The sequence below is a fragment of the Uloborus diversus genome, unplaced genomic scaffold, assembly GCF_026930045.1.
Source record: "Uloborus diversus isolate 005 unplaced genomic scaffold, Udiv.v.3.1 scaffold_873, whole genome shotgun sequence".
Lineage (NCBI taxonomy): Eukaryota > Metazoa > Arthropoda > Arachnida > Araneae > Uloboridae > Uloborus > Uloborus diversus.
In genome coordinates, this window is record NW_026559092.1 from 59420 (window position 1) to 83670 (window position 24251).

The window sequence follows — 24251 nt, forward strand, 5'->3', positions numbered from 1 at the left end:
AGCAATTAAAGCACGTGTTTCACGTTAACAAGCCCAGCGATTTGACGATATAGGATAGTAAAGAAATCACATGACAACAAAAACCCTGTAGAAAAAAAAAACCCGTAGCTCAATTAATATGAGCAAAAGCAGTTTAAAGACAAAATAAAGCTTAAAATTATAATAATAGCGAAAAAAATTGAATGAGCGAAAGCATGGAAGAGGCAAACACGTAAACAAATCGCCGGTCGCCGGTAAAGCTGCAAGCAAGTTCTCTTCACTTCAAGCCCGAAACTGATTAGTATGGAGCAAAAAAAATATGAAAAAAAAAGTGGTTCATAAATCATTAAATTTAAAAAATCTACAACAAATTGAAAAAGAAAAAAAAATGCAGCATTTTCGGACAAACTATCAGAATATGAACTAGTGTTGTATTAATTTTCATTGTCGTGAATTGCTTAGATTTTGCTGGACTCTAGATTTTGCAGTAGGACAGGAAAGTTATTGCGCAATCAAAAGTTAATTTCATTTATAGATTGGTTCTTTTATGTCAATCGTATCTTGTTTTTATGAATAAAAATGTAGAAATATGTGTTCAATTAGTATAATTTTAATTCAAAAAGTAAAAATCAAAATTATGATATCAGTTATAAAAAAATAATTTAAATAAATACTTGATAAAGTAAATAAGTATTTGCAAATTTCTAGTTTCAATCTTCAAAAACATCAAAATTGCATTGTACTATCACAGATTATATACTTAAAACCTAAAGGACACCTATGTTCAAAATAATTTCTTTAACATCGAAAAACTCCATTCGACATCAACATTTAATAAAAGAAAAAAAAGTGTAAAATTTCCCAAAGAGCTATTTTATGACTCAAAATTTAAATTTATATAACTTTGGATTTCTTACTTTTTTTTTTAGAATCTCAAAATTTCAGTCATTGTAAAAAAAAAAAAAAGTGTAAACATTCTGTTTCACAGATTTTCTGGCGAAACGCCCTGCAGGGTCTATCCCCCCCCCCCCAGCGCAAACGGGTGAAAACCTCTCATGTAAACTCTTGAGCATTAAGAGCCTGTTTCATATTTAGCAATGATCCGATGCAAACTGTGGATTATTATTAAAAAAACTCCGGGAGGGCGACCCCCCCCCCCGCCCCCCACATATGGGCGAAAATCCACCTATGCGAGTTCTTACTGATCAAAGGATTTCTGTGTCAAATTTGTGAAAGATCCGACGAAAACAGATATTGTACAAAGAAGACATCTCAATGAGGGGGGTCGCCCCCCCCTCATTAAGGGTCCCCCCCCAGCGCAAAGGGGTGAAAACCCCTCATGTAAACTCTTGAGCATTAAGAGCCTGTTTCATATTGAGCAATGATCCGATGCAAACTGTGGATTATTATTAAAAAAACTCCGGAGGGGGGCGACCCCCCCGCCCCCCACATATGGGCGAAAATCCACCTATGCGAGTTCTTACTGATCAAAGGATTTTTGTGTCAAATTTGTGAAAGATCCGACGAAAACAGATATTGTACAAAGAAGACGTCTCAATGAGGGGGGTCCCCCCCCCCTCATTAAGGGTCCCCCCTCCCACACAAGTCGAGATTCCCCTTGCGTAAATTTCTGAGCATTGAACGACCTCTGTTCAAATTTAGCAAAGATCCGATGTAAACTGAATTTTTATAAGGCCCCCCCCATGGGGGTCGACCCCCTACAGGGAGCAAAAACACCAATATGAGCTCCTCCTGATCAAAGGACCTTGGTGCCAAAATCCTTTTAGATCCGATGAAAACTAAAATTTGAATAAGAAAAACCTTTTTCAATGGGGGATCCCCCCCCCCAACTATAGGAATGAGAGGAATCCCCCTCTGAATTCTTGAGCATCAAAGGACCTTCGCACAACATTTATAAAATGAATTTTCAAAAAAAAAAAACTTTAAAATTTCGAAAAAGAAAATCGCAAAAATCGTTGTTCGTTCGATGCTAATAGTATCTGCAGATTTTTTTCAGATTTTACTTTAGCGCCAAATTGTTTTTAAATTTGTGTAGAAATTCTTGAGACAAATTTAGCAAGCTGTGAATGACTCTAAAATGGTTCAAAAAATTCTTGAGATATTTTTGAGGCAAAACAAAATCTTAAAAATATCTTCAGATTTCTGCAGAATTTCTCAAGAAAGCGGCACTTTCTAGAGAAAATTTTGAGATCCTTTTTAGTGGGGAACTGATCTGAAAACGGAATTGTCTTTACCATGAAAAGTGAAAAAATGTTCTGATTACCGTAGAGCGCAATCAAAAATGTTGTATATAGCAATCAAAGTAATGCTTTTTTACAGGACAGGGGATTTTCAACTAACATGAGTTTAGTTTTCACATTTTTGTACAAAAAGTGACAGTAGTCGTATTTGTGGGGTGCTAAATGCAGTCGACATTGTCGAGTTGAGATAAGTAAAATCAAACTGCTTTTCATTTATTTTAATTGTGTAGTGAAGATGACAAGAATTGATTTGGATATTGAATTGAACACTGAGTAAATATCGTCTGCAAGTTAGAATTAATGAAGTTCAGAGAAGTGACAACTTTTGGGAAAACATATATGATGTTTAAGCTGAACAGACTGCAAAGTTTACATTGTAAAATATAGCTACCACTGGAATTCAAATGCTACATCCGTCTCCCAGTCAGATTACATAAACACCTGATAAGGCTTTTTTCTTTTCACTAACCACCAAAGACAATGTAGTACAAAGTACTATATTATTAGTATTATGCTACTGTATTACATATTAACTTTAAAAAGAAAAGTAAAGATATGCAGGCTAATGGAGGACCCTGTTGATTTCTCACCCGCAAAAGATGATATTTAAAAAAATAAACTATAATTACCAAAAAAAGCTACACTTGACCTAGTTTCGTTAGCAGCCACTAAACAAATTGTACACCCAGTACTAGCTTTTTCCTTATGAATTATAATTTACATTCTTTATTGTCAAGTTTGTCATCTGTACTGTCTGTACTGGTCACTATTTTAGATATTGCTCATCCAAGAAGCAGATTTGCACTCTCACACCCGTCATCAATTTTGTCAGACCCGTCACAGCACAAAAAATTCCTCCTGTTTATTAAAAAAAAATTAAATTCATCATAAATATCGTGTGTCAAGTTTCATTTGAATGTCTTTTAATGGAAAAAAATGCTAGTAATGAAACATTAAATTACTCACAGGGAATTTCTAGAAATAAGAGTGCAGTTGAAAACTCGTGTCTCGCAAGCGTCACACCCGTCACAAGATTTAAAAAATAAATCTTTGAAAAAAATGAATTGTCCTACTGTTTTGCTTCAACTAAAACAAGCAAACGCATTTTTAAACATGATAAAAATACTTTGTTAGTATTTGGTAACTGATTTAGTGCTCAAAATGTTAGTTTAACCAGTAAAAATAGTGTCTGAATGTCGCACGTCGCAAAGGAATTGCCCTACAATAAACTCCCTATTATCCGCGGAATAGTGGCATGGTAACCGCGGATAATCTAATTCGCGGATAGTCCGCAAAGGAAACGATGCTAGTGCATGCAATAGCTTTAGGAAGTTCAATAACTCTCCCATCTATTTAAACAATAGCAAAAATGACAACATTGCATAAAAATGTATTAAATGAGGAGTAATTTATCAAAAGGGAACATATCTACTTTTTAGAAAAAACATTTTTTGAAATATTCTAAATCTTTCAGATGACATTTATCAAATCGCATACTCTCAAAAAGGCCAAACGGATGAAATCCTGTTTTATTTAAGGGTAAAGTGTACCTTTTTCGATCAAAAGATAACGAATGCATTCTCTGCACGTTCTGTTTAGAACAAAGGGGGATATATCCTGAAAGAATTTGTAGTACGAAGACTTTTAGATTCAAAGGAACACATGTCCACAATCCTCAAATTTCAATCCACTACTTTTAGGTTCATGTACTTCGATAAGGGAATATGCGAAGGTGAAATATTACCTTCTGCCGAAAACAGTGAAATAAGCTTTTCGGATACCGCGTGACGAAGGAGGAGTCAAGTGCCTTCTTCTGAAAAACGGACAATAGTTGTACATATTTACTGCACAAGCTTGCTTATTTGGCTTATTGTAAGATAGAGTGGACTGAAAAAAAAATAGAAATTCTGCGAAGCACTTAGCCTTAGTGCGGAAAATTTGTGACTCTAACATTAATTACTGTGCAAAATTTCGTGACTCGGAAGTTAGTGTCTTCTGCTGTTTCAAAACACTTGAATTTTTGAGATTTTTAGAATATAAAATAGAGTATTTACAAATATTTTGAATTCCGCTGCTTTAGTGCGGTAATGTTATAACTTCCTAACACAAACTACATTGTAAAATTTCAAGCTTGTGACTTATATTTTGGTCTGGCAAGAGGCCTGAATTTTGAAAAAAAATACATAAAATTCTTTAAATACGAGTGACACTTTACAAAGCGGCAACATACCTAATACACTGCAATACTTCGAATTTTTAACGAATGCATATGCATGAATTTAATAATGAGATTTAGAACGGTTCATTTATTTTCCCTTGGAAGCACCTTATCCACTTAGCGCATTTGCCATGTTTGACACGTGCGTTTATGTACCGTATGATTTTATTTCTTATACCCGTCTTAGTTCCATTCTGTTAAAAATAGACGGGCAAGTTTGTTGGACATATTTATCATAGGCAGGGAGGCCCCAATGGGAGGTGACTCTATTCTTAAAAAATTCCTTATTCGGCCAATTTTCATCATTCAAAGATATTTGGAGCTCCATTCGATGAAACTATCATTGGGAAAAATTTTTAGTTCCGTTCAGCAGATTGAGAATTTCCGTTCTCCCAAACACTTAAGTTCGGAAGCGTCCCTGGACTATAAATGGTACAGCTATGCATTATTTCCCAGATTAAATCACGTTTTCTTGGATAACATACATCTTTGGTGTGAGAAAGATTATGTATCAACTTTTGCTGCCAATTTTTGTTCTTATCAAATATTATGCTTGTTAAGTGTGACCATTTGATTTTAACATCTTAAAATTCAGAATCGACATGTAATGAAATCGTTTAATTTGTTTGTATTCATTTGGTAATACTCCCCCCTTCTACCCCCAAGTCATCCCCTTCTCACAACGGAAAGCGTGAAAAATAATTCACACTACCTACGTATTTTTTTGCCGTCAATGAAAAGTCGATCATTTTTTTGTTTTTCCGGAAAAGACTCGGTGTTTTAAGGAGTTAACCTCGCTTATTGTATGTCGAGTCAACAATTGTTCAACCTAACCTTTGAAGAAATTTTCTCTGCGGCGAAAAATAGAGACCGGCATGTCTGGCTAGCTCCTCCAACTCATTCTTGGTACAGTAGACCAAAACCAGGAGGTGCATTACGTTTCAAGGCCGACAGACAGGACCAAACGGCCATCTCAAGACTCTTCAGTGGGCACCTGAAATGCATGTCATTTGAATCCAGCCGTAAAGTCTTCCTAACGTGTCCCAAGTGCCATCTGCTGCCGGCCTCCTCGCAACACCTACTGGATTGCTTGGGGCTCACTCTTGAGGATGTCCGCGACAACCCACTCCTGGTGCTCGACTTTGCGAGGGTGCATGGAATTATGGATTTGATCTAGCTGTCGCTAGATCCTGAAGGATTGGACACAACACAACAACAATTGTTTGAAGAAATTTTAGCTTTTACTGACAGTGTTTTTTTTAATATTCATCCACACAATGTCTTTAAAAAATGTGTTTTTTTTTAACGTTAAGAGTTTATGTTTCAATTTGTTTTTGAAATGTTTATTCACATGTTCTCCCTTTTAATGAGTCTTTTTTTCCCTTTCCCTAGACGATTATGTGAATAACCAATTTTTGGGCGAATGTTTACAGATCGTAGACCGAGAATTCACAGAGAAAATCAATAGCTTAGGTGAGTCATTTTCAAAATGTTAATACGTGTCCCACGATATTTCCTGTATCTTAAGAGCCAGTTTTTATGAGTCGGGCAGGTCAGATGCATGCCATTTTTGATTTCGCTAAACATTTTACAGTGGTTTCTTTGAATGATTTTAGAAGACACATATTTTTTCTTTTCTTTCGAAAAAATTCTTTGACTCCAAAAAATCCGAAAGTTAGTCTCAACTTAGGGTTTTTCTCAAATCGATATTTTTTAATATTAAATTATCTCGGCGCATACAGCATCTGCAAAAGTAATCTTTGTGATTACAACATGGTACTTAGTGCCTCAAATGAAATAAATCGTAAATTTTATGGCTGACCTTCAGTGGAACCTGGCAGGGGTGGCTAAACTGTGCCGAAGAAAGTGAAAGTATGTCATGTTTGAGGCACCCTAGTTAAATGCACTAAGGTTCAATCATAGTTTTTGCGAGCAATTTGTGTAGTGATATAAATTATTAAATAGGTTCATTAAATGCATGGTTAATTCACTGCTAGTGTAATTTTTAATAGCCTGTATCTCAGTGCACTGAGGGTCAGTATAGAAGTTATTGCCTGCATTTCAAACTAGAGTATGTGTATTTTCACAATCAAGCGACAGAACTATGGGCAAATTCTTTTCAAGAACACAGTACATTTCGAAACAGTAAAATGGACTTCAGTTTTCAATTCAATCAACATATCCGGATTTAAACTTTTCTCCATGGACTTCCAGATACCATTTAAAAAAACTACTGTGATCAAAAATTTATCAAAAAAGTTAGACTTGCAAATTAACTTATGCTTAACTGGAAGCAAAGTAAAAAAAAAGAAACTTATTATTGCGGTAAAAACGTAAGATATTTGTAACACTTTTTTGAAGGTGTTTTAAGTATATTTTTAATTATTTTAATTAAGATAGCTTTTTGTTTGTACTGGACACAATAGTTCGTTGGCATTCGTTTAGGCTGCACGCTATAGTGTCAAATTATTTTCTCTGCACTAAACTACCATGATAGTAAACATTTAATTAGTCATATTTTATTACTTACGATAAAAGCTATGACATTATAAAACAATTGTACAGTTGCGTAACTGACTAGTGGGACAATAAAAGAAAAATGAAAGACAAAGCATTGTAGTTTGAGTACAACTAACCGGATGCGTCGTTAACTCTTATGTAATTTCGTCATCTTGAAGTGCATTTTATGAGCCTGCAGAACCATTCCCCCTAGTTATGTCACTTGTTTGTGAAATGACATACTCTAGTTTGAAATGTAGGCATAAAGTTCTATACTAACCCTCAGTGCACTGAGATATAGGCCTCTAAGAAGTACATTTATCATTTTGATGTTTTTCTTTCACTTTGCTTCTAGTTATCACATTATAAAGTATGCGAGTAAGCATAATCAGTCTATTTGCAAGTCTATAACTCTTATGTTAAGTTTTCGATCATACTAGTGCTTCAAATAGTATCTGGAAGTCCCTGGAGGAAAGTTTAAACCCGGATATGTTGACTGCATTGAGAACTGAATAGTTCATCTTAATGTTTTGAAATTCGTATTGTGTTCTTGAAAAGAATTTGCCTATAGTTCTGTCACTTGTTTGTGAAAATATACACTCTAGTTTGAAATTCAGGCATCCAGTTCTACACTGACCCTCAGTGAACTCAGATAAAGGCCCGTGAAAACTGCACTTTTTAGCATTTTTCGATACAAAAACTGGCATTTTTCGGCAGCGCAAAGGGTGAGTCATGCAACTAATGAGGGTATTGAATAATTTATATATATTATTATACAAATTACATACAAAAACCATGGTTGATCCTGAATGGAGGGAACCTGAGCGCCTCAAACATGGCACTTTTTCATTTTTTTCGACCAAGTTTGGTGGCCCCTAAAAGGCTGCACTGAAGGTCAGTCACAAAATTTACGATACATTTCAATTTAGGTACTAAATGTCATACTGTCAACTCAAGAATTTCCTTGGCTGATGCTTAATACACAGAAATAATTGCATTATAAAAAACGCTGATTTGAAAAAGCTCTACGTCGGGCTCCACTTGACGAATTTTTACAGGTACCCAAAAATTTTTTGGCGGAAAATAAAAAACGTCTTCTAAAATCATTCTTTCAAAGAATAAACCATAAAAATTAAAACAAAATCAAAAATGGTGTATATCCGAACACCCCGTTTCTGCCTGGTTCTTATAAAACTGGCTCTAAAATGCTAAAAATGAAAAGATTAAGTTAACCTGTATGGCAACGCCGTGTAGACTATCCTCTATAACATTTTATCTTGTAGAGTTGTCTTTAACAATTAAAGTACCAAAACATTACCTAAATATTTTTGCCGAAAGCAATTCCACTTCGGCAAACGAGGCAGAATTTTAGGTTTGATTTCTTTTGAGTACAATACCGACACTGTTTAAAAAGCCAGTGTTTACGCACATTGTGTCAAAGTGTACTGCGTGAACCAATTCAGTGATATTCCATTCTTTCAGTAAAATATGTGTAGCATTAGTTGCATTTTCTGAAGCTCTAGAAGTCACTTTTGGTGCTTTGAAGAGATTAATACCATCTCCAGATAAAAATATGGGTAATTAAAAATAAAATTTTCTAGGTCTAAAATTTCACGGAGCAGTTCACTGATCTAGTTTACCGCTGGAGGGAAATTTGGTTTGAATTTACCCCTAATTGATTCTGCATACTCCTTCCAAGATTTTTGAAGTGTTTTACTAAATAGCACTTTTCAAGAACGAAAGACAAGCTGGATTGTGAGCAAGAGTTGCACAATTTGACCTTCTTCATGATCTGTTTTTTATTTCTAATGCACCGGGGACCTGTGGTATGATTAGCAATTTCTAAACTTATGGTGTAACTGATTTTAGTTTTGATACTTGTTTGAAAGTAAACTTCTGCAACGAAATAATATCCTTGATTTTTATTACGTGATTAAAATGACTATGCATATTTATGGGACATACGACTTAGGGGACGATATCCAAAATACGGCTTTGAAAAGCTCTTACTATTGAGAACATTATGAGAGAAAACGTTTCAGCCAACTAAAGTAATTTATCTTAAAAATAATTTAAAAGCTGCTGTTCTTAAAATGTTTTTTTTTTTTATGTGCATGATAACTTAAAAACTGAAATATTTTTCATGCAGTTTTTACTGAACATGTACTGTTCAGCTCCGATTTGTTGAGCTATGGCCTTGAACAAGTCTATTTCTTTCAAGGGAGATATATCAGTAATAACAGGCATTGCTAGGCGTTGATGGGCTACCAATGCAACCCTTTCATTGGCCAAAAAATCCTGTACCGCTTGCTAATAGTTTGGTATAGTAATATTGTTCGCTAAATGGGCAATACACTGCCAACTAAATCCGCAAGTTCTAAAGCCGTTTTTTATCACCCCTCTTTCAAGCAATGGAATCGTGGAATCGGTCGGGCAGCGGAGCTCAACTTGACAAAGGTAGACAGTACAATGCTTGGTTTATAAAGTGAGTCACAAGGGGGAAATGACAGACTGAGACTCGGAGCTTTGGAATTCAAGACTTTTGACTCTCTAATCGTCTACGCCAAAATCAGTTAACTCAGATTCCGTAGCCTTGGTCTCTACTGTAACATAATGCATTTTTTATAAATTCTAACGTTTTAATTTAATCTATTTTCTGCAACGGGAAATAATGACATTTGGAGTAATATATATTTTTCAACAGATAGAACTGTGCAGACGGTTTTTTTTTTTTTTGAATCACGAAAATTTATTTAGGCAGTATATTTTGATTTTTTGGCAACAAGGGAAAAATAAAATCAAGGGCCTTTATTTTTACCAGAAATATATTTTTTGAATATTTGTTTCGATGAGTTTTTAAATTTTAATTCTTTTTTTCTTATTTTTTGAACGTAAGGATCTTTCGTAGGAAAAAATATTAGCTAGTAGAATACATGACAATGCAACAAGTGTCGTAACATGATGGTCTCGTATTTTTTAAAATTTAACATATGTTAAAATTCATAAATTAAGGAATACCTTTTTACAAAAACGGAAGTATTGAATTCGCCAAAAATCACATTAAAACTGCCAATATTGGGAAAATTTATCTGTATAAAACGTTTCATTTTGCTGATCGCAAAAGACTTGGGATGAAAGTATTTAAAGTATTTTTCCTCACTCCGAGGCACTATTATCTTTAAATTGGAGTAAAAGGAAGTCATTTGATGCACACATCAGCTCGTTTTTTTTTTTTTTTTTTCGGCAAAAAAAATCCTGGCCCGAGATACAGGCCACCAATGATGGCAGTCCTGTAATTATTTCTCACTTGGGATTTTCGCCGAAATTTTTAACGTCCATTATCTCAGGAACGTTAGAAAATATTTTGTAGTTTATTTTATTTGAAAGGGTTATTTTTTGTTTAAAAACATTTGCAACATTTTGAAATATGTGCTTTGTTTTTTCCGCCGTCTTTTAAAAACAGTTTAAAATATTTTTTGATTTTTCTCAAATGTCAATTTTAAAAATTTTCATTTTTTGCAGTATATTAGTATTACTGAGAACTAAGTTCCCTGAAATACAGCTTCCACTTTTCCGTTTAACAGATTTTAGAGGCATTTGAAAAAATGAAGTTTTTTAATTAACTCTTTACGTAATGGCAGACCTGAAAAAGCAAAAACAAATTTCGCAACAAGTGACCAAAGAACACTTAAGTTATATACCGAAATTTTTATTTTGAGTCTTCACTTTATCTAGGAGTTTTATTTATTAAAACAAGGACGGTCTCCAGCCGATTCGCTGCATTTCCCCACGCAACCTTTCAGCGTAGCGACGAAAGAATCGTAAAGCGCAATGCCATCTTGATCCTACTACATTCAATATCCTGGATAAAATAGCGACTCAAAATGAAAGTTTCGCTATATGTCAGAGTTAAGTAATTTCTGGCCACTTGCTGCGGAAAAAAAAATAAATTTTCAGGTCTGCCATCACGTAAAAATATTAGTTAAAAACCCTCATTCTTTCAAATGCCTTAAACATTTGTAAACGAAAAAGTGGAAGCTCTGCTTTTCAGGGAACGTAGTGCTCAGTGGTACTAAAACTAAAAAAAAAAAAAAAAAATTAAAATTGTCATTTTTAAGAAATCAAATTATTCAACTTTGTTTCAAAAGACTGAAAAAAAAAACTAAAGCACATATTTCAAAATGTTGCATTTGTTTTGAAACAAGAAAAAATGTCCTTTTAAATAAATCAAACGGCAACAAAATCACGGGACGCTAAAGCGCCTCGCCATGGTAACCAAACGTCACTAGTCAACAGAAGCAAATCTACCGCCAAAGACGACAGAAAATATAAGCGACCAAGAACAAGTTTACACGACAGAACAAGTTGGGGTTTTTCACCCCTCTGTACCTCAGCCCTCTGGTACACTCAATCTCTAGTGGCCCCTGATGCCGTGAACCAAAATACAATCCCCTGGACCATCAGGGGGAGGAGGTATTAAAGTTATAAAATCGCTGTTTAAAAACGTTTTCGCTTTCTTTGACTGGGCTACAGCTCAGACAAAAAAAGGAATCAAGGTGACACTTCGCATACACATTCCTTGTGCTCCACTGATGTGCCATTTGACCCCCTTCCCCTTCGTTTTTACCCCCCAAATTGTACCTTCCTGGGGTTCTATCACAGCCCCCCGGGGGGCTACGGTAATGATTTTTTCTATACATATTCTTGAGGGCCATTGGGTACATATACAGAAATTCAACCCCCAGGACCATCATGGGCTGGAGTAATTGAAGTTTGAAAATGACTAATTTTCCCTAAATTCTTATGTACTTTCTCTCAGCTCATAGGGTTTGTTTATCTCGGAGTGCAATTGACAAGGTAAGAACAGATGTAACAGTTATTCCAAAGTTGTCTTAGGAAATGAAATTCAATCAAGACTAAAACATATCCAACAGTTGCAACTAGACGTTAAATCGCGGATATCACAAATTTGCCACAGCGACCGCGCATGCGCGCAGACTTAGCTCACTGGGTTTTCTGTTTTCAGATTCTATGTTGTTTGTTTATACTTAAGCAGAGAAACAAATTAATGAATGGGATTAGAATGCTATCCTCCCCCTCCCCCCCCCAAAAAAAAAGTTTTGCCGATACGAAAATTCCTTCCCCCTGTTTTTCAGTTTTGATATATTTATGGAGGGAAGAAATTTTAAATGTCGGCGCGAAACTGGGGTTAAACCATTACAATATTTTACGTGACAAATAATATGAAACTGTACGCATATGAATGCGGCACATAACTTTTTAATTGAAAGCGAAAAATAACACTTTTTTATTGGTTTGCTTATTTTCTAAATTAATGGATTTTTCACAAACACATAATGCATTGAAAATATATGAAATACGTGTGTAGATATCCGTGCTTTGCAGTAATTTGTTAGCTGAAAATATTTTTGCATTTAATTTTAGCAAGAGTTAATGAGCTTAGTCCGCGCGCAACATGCGCATTCGCTATGGCAAATTTGGGATATCCGCGATTTGACATCGAGTAAAGTTGTATAGATCTTCTGACACATTCAAATTTTAAATATTTAATGGCTTTTTTTTTTTTTTTTGCTTGCTGATAACATGTGGTATTTCGTTTTTTAAATGAACTTTTAAACAAAACTAGGTATTAAACAAGACGAAGACTTCTTTTAAGAGAAAGATAAATCACCAAACAATTAAAATTATCCCATAAAACGTAAAATAATACACGATTCAAGAAAAAATGTAATTAAACAAAAACTGAAAAGCTAGATTAAAATAGCCCTCAAGGCTGTAAACTATTTAAAGAAACCTTCATGAAAATGTTGAATAAAGAAACTGTAATACAATTTATTGAGAAGTTGTAAAATACTCGAAAACAATATAATTTAAAATATAGTATTTTATTATTCAAAAAGTTTTCTTTGCAACAGAGAGGATACAAGAATTGTAATAAAATTTAAACCGCCCAATTCTCGCAAAATGAACATAGAATCTTAATAGTCAGAAAATAACTTGACGTAAAATTAGACTAGCCATTATTGTTCCTTAAAAACACAAAACTACGTTTTCAATTGAAATTTTTCTGACTTCAAGTTCCCAATTCTAAAAATAATATCAATGCAAAAAGATGTGATATCTCATCAAAAACAACCCTGTTGTAAAAAAATTCCCCGTTAAAAAACCTTTATTTTTTCCGCACAAAAAAGAACCTGCATCCTAAACCCAAAAACCCTCAGCCATAAAAAGATATGATATCTAGTTTGCTCGCAAAGTATCTGCCAATCTATCATCCTCCCTCTTTGATCACAGCTACTTCCAGTAGAACCTCCACACACCTTCAACTCCTTAGAAATATAGATAGATCTTTTTAATTGTTTAGCTTGTTTGGCGGGAAGCTTTTTGCTCACCAAGCAACCACTTCACTTTAAAGAGCTTCCCGCCAAACAAGATAAACAATTGAAAAGATCTATCCATATTTCTGTGGAGTTGAAGGTGGGAGGAGGTTCTAATGGAAGTAGCTGTGATGAAAAAGGAGAAGAGGGAGGATGATAGTTTGGCAGATACTTGGCGGGCAACTAGATATCATAACTTTTTATGGCTGAGCGTTTATGGGTTTCTTTTTTAGGCGGAAAAGATAAAAGTTTTCTTGGCGGGGAAATTTTTACAACAGGGTTGTTTTTGAGATGTTCTACTGCTCCTGAGATAATAAACTTTAAAATTTTGACGAAAATGTCAAATGAAAAATCATGACAGGACCGCCATCTTTGGCATCCTATATCTCGGCCCAGGAATTTTTTGGGGGGAAAAAGTATTAATTTTTATGAATTTTAACGTATGGTTAAATTCAAAAAATCAGATACCATATCACTCCCCTTGTTGAATTGACATGGATTCTACCAGCTGCCTTATTTAAAAAGACCACTACTGAACTTCTTCGTTTATTCATTGGTTACGTATGTTCGTATATCATCATGGGCGAGACATATTTTTTTTCTAGAAATCAACTTAAAACATTAAAGGTGTGTTAACCTAATTGGCAGTGTTAGCCGTTTAGAGAATACTGATTAGATACCAAAAGGTTGTTGGTATACGAGAAAATAGGTTCCTTTAGTTCTGGATGGATTTTCTTATTTTATGTTAAAAATATACCTAGCCCTTCTTTTGCTTTGATATAATCCGTTCATTTTTCAATGTTCCTTCGTTTATTTGATGTAGATTCGCATATAAGCTTTGCTAGATATTTTGCTATTTCAGTCAAATCTGTTACTGGGCAAGAGGGTTACTATGCTGCTGCTAAAAAATTTGACGGTTTGCCATATCTTAAAGGCAATCGTTTTTTATTCGAAATCAAACAACCATAAAGTTTTGAATGGCTGCTCCTTGTTAAAAGAATACAACACCCAGACGAGGGTTCTGAGTATTTTTTTTTTTAAACTTAATTGTGCATCTATTATCAATAGAACGTCTAGTAACTGACTTGAAAAATTGACCCACAAATTTTATAACATTTCACAGAAATGCAAAAAAAAGCAAAATGCTTAATTGATCATACTTTCAAATATTAATGATATATTAAATGAGCAATTACTTTATTTTTGGTAGTATATTTAAAATAATTCCTGTGTTCTGATGTTTTTTTTCTGAAATATCGCAGGTGCCCGCGTTGTTGATCTAGAGGCTGACAAAAAGGACAAGGATAACCGCTTAAAGATCCTTGAAGTGGAGAACTCGGCCCTTCAAAACGAGAACAAAGAAATCAAGAAGGATATGAAGGAAATGAAAAGGAGGAACACAGTCCTGGAGAAAAAAGTCAAGGAGGCGGACAAAAGTACTACTTCAGAAAGCTACTTTTTTCTAATTTTTTGTATTGTATTTAATTGTGTACAATATTTTATGCTTAAATTAAAATAGTGTTGCTCAATATTAAGAAAACGATGAAAAAATTTTGGCCAATTTTCCAAAAGAGATTCCACTTTCCCATTAGTTCATAGAAACAGCGGCAGAAATTTCGTTCTCTTTTCGCCGAAAAAGTTATAATAAATGAAAATTTCTTCTGCGGCATAAGATTTTGAAAGAAAAAGCTGAGATTTATTTAAATGAATAATTTTACAGCTAATCAAAAGTTTTCGGAGCTCTGCTTACTTTTAGCAAGTTGGTAGTTATTCTCCATGCTGACGTTTACGTCGATTTGTTTTCCAAACTTTTCACAGGTTCTTTAATGCTCAGAAATTTACATATGGTAGTTTTCGTTTCGTCATGTGGAGGGAAGGGGCATAGGTGGGCTGCGACACAATTTTCACAAATTCCCTATCTGGAGGTAGAGTACTTGAATACTTAACATTATCTGAGGCAATGAGCTGCAAAGGGATGCAAATGCCAAAATAATAAAAAAACGGAGATAACCAATCGAAATGGTAGGTGAACCTGTCTTGGGGCAAGATATAGTACTAGTGATCCTGGTAGGTGCTGCTATACAGCCTGATTTTAAAAAAATATCAATGAAAGCCTACCTTGGACAGTAGCTTTAAATGTGTTTCACTCAAAACTTGAAAATGTCCGCTTACATCCCTTTGCTTCTCACTGCCTCAAATGACCATCGGAAGCGCTAATTTTTCTGCTGAGTATGGTATCTGTTCGAAATTTCTAAGTTGAAAAAATCCATATAAATAAAATGGAGAATGTGTGTGTTCCCTATATAAATCCAGTTTACGTCGGATCTCAATCAAATTTGGCAGGAAGGTACGTGGGCACCCGAGAAGGAACGTAGGGGGTTTTCAAAGCCAAAAAAGAACCGAATAACCGAATTGTTCGAATTTTAATTTTAAGGCCCGAAAATGGCGTTAAATGACTTTCTACCTGAAATAATTATCCGATCAGTTCAATTATGGCGCCATTCGAAAGCTCGCGAGAAACAACCCCATAGTGTTCCTTCATTTCCTTCGAACAAAAAAAAAGCTGTAAAATCACCGGGAAATTCAAAAGCACTTTTAACCCTAATGGAGCTCTATTTTCATATCGGAAAACTATCGTGCGCGATCTCTTTTAAATTACCTTTCAAAAGGTTGCCACATTTATTTCTCTGCTCTGACTAATTAAAATTTTGTTTTTGTTTTGAGGAAAAAATTTCCCCTTTTGCTTAGCGGGGGGGGGGGGATTTGTTTCTTTTTTTTAAGGATTTTAGTTGTATTTATGGAGAGCTGAGTTTAATTTGTTCGGGAATTTTTGATTTGCCGTTTTCTTTGAGAATGATTATTTTGACGGTAAATGTTACAGTATTTTTTCTCAGAAGCATGGTCAACATGCGTAAATCGACATAACTTTTATTTTTGAGTCAGACCGTGCAAAGCCGGGCGAAGCTACTAGTAAATAAATTACGAGTTATAAGCTGTTTAGGTCCTTGTTTGAAAGCTTTCATCAACCCATTTCACTAGTGTATCATCTCAGCTCCCCGTCAATGGCTAAAATTGCGTAGATCATTTCTGCTTTTCGTCTGACTGTCAAGTGGCGTCTCCAGCCAAATCTTAAGAGTAACATTTTCTCCAATTTATAACTGCTTTTAAAATGTTTTGTGCTTTAAACGGTATAATAGCTTATTTCTATTTTCAAGTATATTAATATTTCCTAAACGACCTATTTTTGTTCTCGCTTTTTAAAAACAAGTTTTATGCGGCTAGCAAAAATTTTTCTAGAATACGTTTCTCTACTTTATTTCCGCTAGTTAGGCAAATGTTTCAGGGCTACGGTAACGTAGTCGCTCGACAAGGTTGGCAAATAATATATGAATTTGGGACTTGAATGCAATGCAACTTTAAATGTGTAACTTTTTTAATGGAACTTTAATGCAATTTAATAGCTTTACTTATTGGCGCTGATTGGACAGTTATTATCCAATCGACCAGAAATATCGTCAAATGCTTAGCAAAAATATTTTAATGGATGAAGCTCTTAAGTTTTTCAAACTGTCTGTTTTTAAGCAAAGGACTGCAAAAAATTGTTTCTCGGCTTTCACAGTCAGAACTTACGTTAACTGATCATTTTGAACAATTTCAAACAATCTCCAAATTTTTTCTACATGTCTCGGAAACATTTCGGATGAAAACTTTTAGCATCAGTTTATGGCCGCCAAAAGTATCTTAGCATTTGGAGACCATCTCTTTGGCAAAAATTAGTGACAGACCTTTTTTCAAAGAGGGGGAGCAATATCCGAGCTATCCGAAAACGATTACCGCTAACTTGGTAACATTTGAAATCACACTAAGAAGTCGCAAAAAGTGTCTGAAACTAAATAACGCAAGTATAAAAGGCTTACGGGCGGCTACCTTTTTTTGCTATTTGGTAGTTAAATAGACATACAGAGAAGGTTTTAGACGTTATGTTCAAAAGAAAAAAAAAAGTTCGAAGCTTTTTAAACAAGTGTAACATTTGTAAGGGAAGTTGGAGTTGATATTTTCCTTCGTTCATGTCTAGATAATTCATCTAATTGATTCTATGAGATATGTGCCATTAAAAAGCACTCGCGTAACGCTGGGTAGTAAGTTAAGTATATCTGACGGCAGGTCGTTAAAAAAATTTGAACCAATTACATAAACAGTGACGATTTTTTAAATACAGTTCAAGTTTATTACTGTTACGATTTAAATTACAAACATGTAAACTGGTTTACACTGTTTGGGACACTTTTGTCGCCACATGTGCATGTCACGGTTTGAAAAAAAATATAATTAGCATATCTTTGCTTACTTATTGCCTCTCCACAATCCGTCACTTAAACTTACTTTCACTCCCGCATAGTAATCCTCTGAATTCTTACAGTACTAACCAGGGAGATACACGATTAATGTAAGAATGAAAAAAGTTTAAATAGGTAGCAATTGAAAACGCATTCAGATAGATACATTTTCGATGCAAAAATTACTTGCCGTTGGGAGTTACCGAGGCGAAAAAGTCTTGAATATCTGACGAATTTCTAAAAAGCTACAAATTTAAAGAATTGGGCGACAAATTGAAAGGACCCAATTTCTCCGTCTGCATGTGGCAGAACATCCATCTGCAAAGCGCGTAAAAGATGTCTTTTAATGCTCATTGAAACTAGCTCAATTTGGTAGCTTTTCTTAAACTTTCGGTAGCCTTCGTCGAGTTCATGTTTCAGCTACGGGGATACGCGGAAAAAAGCAATACGTTCAGAAAAATGTTTTACTATGTGCTTTTAATTGTTCCTTAGTTATTTCTTTTCATCATTACACTATCGTATGGTTTCGTGGTAAACACTCCTCCGAAACCAGTTTCCTTTGGTTGATGACTATGTGACGTAGAAAGTTTATACAGTTGGTGTAAACAGTTTTTCCCCCATGACAGTGCATTGTACTGATTTGGCACGCCCGCAAGCAGCGGAAGACATTGTATGCAACTGTCTTCTCCACCATGGTACACCAAAACCTACTCTTTTGTTGAGAGTAATTTTCTGCTGTGTCAAAAGAACATGGTGCTGTTTATTTTCAGATTATATTATGACTTTTATAAGGAAAAAATTGAAACTAGCTGCAATGAAAATGCAATTTTTTAATGGTTTCACCCTGATTGTAACTGAGGAACAGTATAAATATTTTAAATCTTCCGCTGTGTTTACGGATAACTTTCCAATACATTTCATTTCTTAATATTAGACAGAAAACTGACTACTTTCAAAAGCGTTTGTAAGATAAATTATAAATTGCATGCGAACAGAGTATTTTTATTCAAGCATTTCTGATTTTTTTTTTTTTTTTTTGCCTCGCGTGCATAGAATTGACAGCCGTTAATATTTTTTCAAACCTTCCTTGGGTACAGAGATAGAGAACGGGTTTCGCTTTTGCCTAAAAAGCGAGTAAAAGTAAAATCGAAGTACGAGTATTGATCTTAGAACTAACTAATTTTAGCATAACCAAAACATAGTAACTACTGAAATCGAGAAAAAAATTAAATTGCAGCTGGTACACAATTTCACAGAGCCGTATACAAGGGGGTTGGAGAGGGTTCTTGTGGTTCAACCTCCCCCCCCCCCCTCCCGCAAATTTCGGTTTGACATTTAAATGTTCATTTATATTTAAAAATTTCCAAATAATATTGTTCCAAAACTCAAATGTCTTTCATATCTATATTAATTCCATAAAACGCTTTCATAACAGATGTTCCGACGACTTGAACATCTGCACAAATAGCGCAAAGCTCCGCATGAAAGTTTTTCGACCCTCCTCAAAATTTTCTGGTTACGGCCCTGCAATGGCATCTTTATTTTATTTCTTTTATGACTAAAACTTCTTTTTGGAAGAAAAAGGGTTGTAATTTGAAAATCTGCTTTTTAAAACATCAAATTTATAGTTCCAACTTCTCTCGCTGTCCCTGGTGAAGAAACATAATCCTGCAATGGTAACAGTGATTATTCGATACATGTTAACTGTTTATACAAATAGTTCTTCTCATTTTGAATATTTATCAAAGATAGTTCAAAATATAGATAAAACTATGACTTTATATTTGAGCATATTTTTCTTATTGCAGCTATTGAGTCCCTCAAAGCTCTTTGGACTTCAAAATTCGGCGCAAGTAAGTAACGTCCTCGTTTATAACATTCGTATTATAACTTGTCAATATAATTACAGAAGAGTAGAGGGTTTTTTCATAACTTTAACTTTGCTAGTGAATAAAATGGCAGAAAACAAGTTCCCAGAATATCATTCGTGTTTTCAAAAATAAGTGTCAAAATTAAAAGTAGTAATGAGCTAGGTTCAGGTGTGAACTATCATTTCTCCACTTAATGGTAAAAAAGCAACTGAAATTGGTGTGCTTGAAATTGAATGATTTTTCAAAGCTCCGTAAGTCTTTTGTAGATAGGCACCCTGCATTTATTTGGGAGATTTTGTACTTCGGTGAATCTTCTAATTTAGTTGACGGAATTTTCTCACATTTTAATAAAATTTAAAATCTTGTATGATGGCATTTTTTAAAACTTAGCTGTGTATTGGATGGACTTTTTTAAGGGGTCTGTTTCTCTGGAATACATTAAACTGTGAAAAATCAAGATCCTTGCGGCCCTATTTCGCAATTCTCTTTATATTTTAATCCACGACGTTTTTTTCGTTGATAACTTTTTACTTTATTTACTTATTTGTGTTTACTTTAACAATTCTAAAAAATAAGTGAAGAAATAAAAATAAAAATAATTTATTACGACAGATATAAAAATGTCTACTTTTGGGTAAGATTTTTCTTTTATGAACTACTTCCTGCGAAAAGACGGTGAAACACGCCGAATATCTACAGAAACTCTATTTTTGATTGAAACTATGGGCATACTTCCAGTGGAAATGAACATTTTATGAAAAAAGCTAATTGTAGTTTCCCCTTCTACAATCATTTGTTTAAGGGGGTTTGGGACACAAACATCTTCAAATTTTGCCATTTTTTCATCATTTAAAAACTGCCTCCATTTTTTTCTAGTTTATATCTTATTTAAAACAAGAGATTTTTTTGCATGCATTTATATAACTGGTATTATATTTAACTTCGAAATTTTAAACGCGTTTTTCTCCATAATGCAATTTTGCACGAATTTATACATTCAAACTCGCATAAGTCAAGAACGGTACAGTAATGGAATTTGGAGCGTATCTTCTTCAGTTTACTTCAATTTTTATTCGGCAATTTTGAAAAGAAAAAAAAAATTACTGCAAAAAACGTGTTTTTTAAGTATTTTTATATTTTTCAAAATTTTTCTTAAAATATTTTATATTTTAATTGAATCAATATTTTTTTTTAAATCTCCAAATAAAAATTAAAGCTTAGATATTTGTGGAATGTTTTGAAAAAAAGTGAAAATTGACCAAGATTATTTTAATTTTAGCAATTTAAGACTTCTGCTATTAAATAGATGGTGAATCAGTGCAAAAGATTTCAGAACTCTTAACTATTTAATAACTTTTTTTTTCAAAATGTGTCCCGTAACGTCTTAAAGGAGTTATTTTTACCACTTTGTAGCCAAATGTTCTAGAGAAAGATTTATAGGGGAAAGCAAAGTGTTAGTGGAAAATGAAGAGATAGTCAACCTTACGCATTTTCATTAACGAATTATAACTTCAAAACTTTAGGAAAGTTCGCCATGAACAAATTCATGCAAAAGATTTAAGAATTTTTTTTCATCGTTTAATTTATTAGACCATGCACCGAGTGGCAATCTTTGACGTGATAAGTGCGCTCAATGTTTTGACACGATATTTAATTACGACAAAAGTCATAATGTAGTTCTAACTTATTTTTTCAGTTCCTGATGCAGATGGCGGCGGCAATCAATCTCCTGTTCCATCCAACGCTCCATCACCGGCCCAGCTCCCACCTGTGGCTTCTCCTGTGGCGTCTCCTGCCAACCCACAGGACTCGGCGCAAGCTCAAGGGCAGTCACCGAGAAGATCGCCCCGATCACGCCAAGCGCCTTCCAGATTAAGCTACGACTCGTCCGACTCAAGCGCTAAAAAAAAGAGGAAAAGTCCTAGCAAGAAATTTTGGAACCAATACAAAAAATTGATTGCAAAGGGTGAAAAGGTATCCGCTCAGTGCATCAAAACCGGGAATGAACTGGGAGCAGAAACAGAGAAAGCAAAGCGGTATTACAACGCAAAAGTGAGACGCGCTCATTCTATTTCATCTTCAGGAAGCAGTTCATCTTCCTCTCCATCTACGTCAAGAAGGCCACCAACATCTTCTCCTCGTCAAACTCCTTCTCCAAAATCTCCCCGGTCAACTTCTTCACCCAAGTCCACCAGGCGCGCCTCACCAAAAGATCCGGGTCGCCGAAAAAAACCCTCCTCCGCAAGCTCATCGTTCCAAAATTTTTCATCATATCAAGCATCCCCGATTAATGACGCTGTATCTGCTCAAAGTTCTCCTCCACAAGTCCCCATCGCCTCTCCTGCACAATCATCGTTTTTGTTGCCCGGTGCTGCACGTGCTGTGCCTGGTACAGGTCCAAGGTGGTCATCTGTTCAAAGGAGGCTATCTTTCTCCAACACGGATGCTGCCGCTGCCCGTAAGTCGGTTCGCTTTTCTTGGTTTTATCATTTTTAACAAGTGAAGTGTAAATGTTCAAAATGTTTTTTGCACAATTTTGGTAACATATTTAAGAAATTGAGTGAGGTTGTCAGTGTTTTAATACCATAATATTTGATTCAATTCAGTATATTTCAATCAAGGTAATATTTTTTTTAACAAAAAATGCGTTCCACAAGTAAAATAACAGGAAAGAAATTACAAACAGAAGTATATTTCACCCTGACTATTTGAAAATTCCTGATTGAGTAGATGGGAGTGAAGGCTATAACAATAGCCTGACTAGCTCCCATCATTCAGAAAAGAACTTAATAAAATTGATTTGATTAAAGTTCAAACACATAGATGTCTTAAATTCGGAAGAAATATAGGGAAATGAGCATGCAACGCTTTTTCTCCCGAAAGACAAAGCTTATCTTCCGTAATGGACTCTTTAATCAGTATGGGCGCTGTAATCAGATGAGCACTTTCGGCTACTTCCCTTAAGGCGCACAATGAAGCTAGAGTTGATTACGACTTTTGCCACTACGGAATTTTCAACTGTTGTTAGCCTTTCTCGATTGCTTGTAGAACAGCCATATCAGAAAACCACACGGTAGTATAATAAAGAAAAAGTAGGAAGTGGAAGCGCTTCGAATGCATCGGAACCAGTCGGGATAGATAAGTGCAGTGGGCGTTGTCATGAATGTAGGGATGAGTTCGGGCTCGTTTTAGAAGCCCGAACCCAAAAAATTTGAACGAAGTCCCCCGAGCCCGGGTGATATTTCTTGTGCCAAAAATTCGAGCCGAATAAAAGTTTCTTGAAACAGAAACCAAACCCAATCGAGTTCGACATCATTGAATGAAATTATTTTACATCAACTAAATGTGGGTACTTACATTGCAGATGCCAATTGGTTCATTTTTTAAATTATTTCTATTAAACAGTTTAGTTTTTTTTTTCAAAATGCACTACATTAAATGCAGTATTATGTGCTATAATGTAATAGCAATTGGACGAAGATTATTATAAATAACTGTAGATTTATTGTTTTATTACTTTTTATTTTTCACGTGAGGCAGTGGCAGAGCAAAGGGGGGTGGATTCAGGGTGAAAACACCCTTCAGAGGTCATAGGTGAAGAAATTTTGCTATCCCAATACAGTAGTTAATACACATTTAAGAACCGTTTCGATAAAAATAACAGGCGTTTCTGGATGCGTTAGAGATGCGAGGCAAGTATCAAATGTAACATTTTGTTTATAAAGTCATTTAAAGAGGCTATTTTCATTCTTCATATGACAACTGATTTATTTTTTTTTCCAAAACATGTCAGTTTACTTAGTATTTGCATGCAGATTACGAATTGAATATTTTACTAAGAGTCGTACCCTGAATCCTATGTTAAGTTCAACCTCTCGTCTCCTGTCAAATGAGTAGCCCTAAGTGATTCTTATGGAAACGAATTGGTGCTTAAATTGATTGCCTACTAAGCAGTTATCTCTTGCTCTATTCGATCAAACACAATGCTGTTAGGTCAGTAATCGATTAATAAAGTTCCTTGTGCTATAGGTCGAGTCGACTTCGTTTTTACAGAGCAGGTCTTTAAAATGGTCTGCAAGGGGCCTCTATTTTGGTGATTAAAAAAAAAAAAATCTGGATGTCATTAGGAAGAATGTTATTTTAATGCAGATGAATAAGGTCTCAGTTTTAAAATACAGTCATAGTTTGAAATATTTATCTAAGTTAATTTGGATTTGAAGTTACATGTTTGTCTTAAGATAGTCGTTATTTTAGAAAAGATTGAGCTCATTATTTCTCACCTTCCGTATAAAGAAATAATTGGTCAGAAATGGTTTATTTTGCTATCAAAGCTCAACGGTGTAACATCAAGATATATTTATACAAAATGTTTAAATCATTTCATGTTGAATGCAATGTTGATAAATTTTTACTTAATTTGCCTAAATCATTTAATATAAAAACTACTTTAGCTAATCTTTTCAGAATTGCAAAGAGTGAGAGAATTCGTACGGGCACGTGTGTCAATGCGTAACAGCGCACGGACCCGAGGACCTATTGACCATGGGGCTGCTCCGCCCCTTATTAAAGAGCGAACGTGCTGGGCTTCGAAATGAAATGCAATTAAAATTAAAAGCTATTTCAGTTGAAATTAAACACTTAACTCTTTTTGTATCCAACACTACAATAGCGCCATAAGGTCAATCTTT

General features: G+C 34.7%; 1 protein-coding gene across 1 annotated transcript; it reads left to right on the forward strand.

The window, feature by feature from the left end:
* Positions 1-11709: 11709 nt before the first annotated feature.
* Positions 11710-22021, forward strand: LOC129233985 (serine/arginine repetitive matrix protein 1-like; the record flags this gene model as incomplete). The annotated part of the gene is made up of 4 exons (XM_054867897.1): positions 11710-11719; positions 14618-14791; positions 19501-19545; positions 21260-22021. Coding segments are annotated over exons 1-4 (991 nt in total), but the record flags the coding sequence as incomplete, so codon positions are not given.
* Between the last annotated feature and the right edge of the window lie 2230 nt (positions 22022-24251).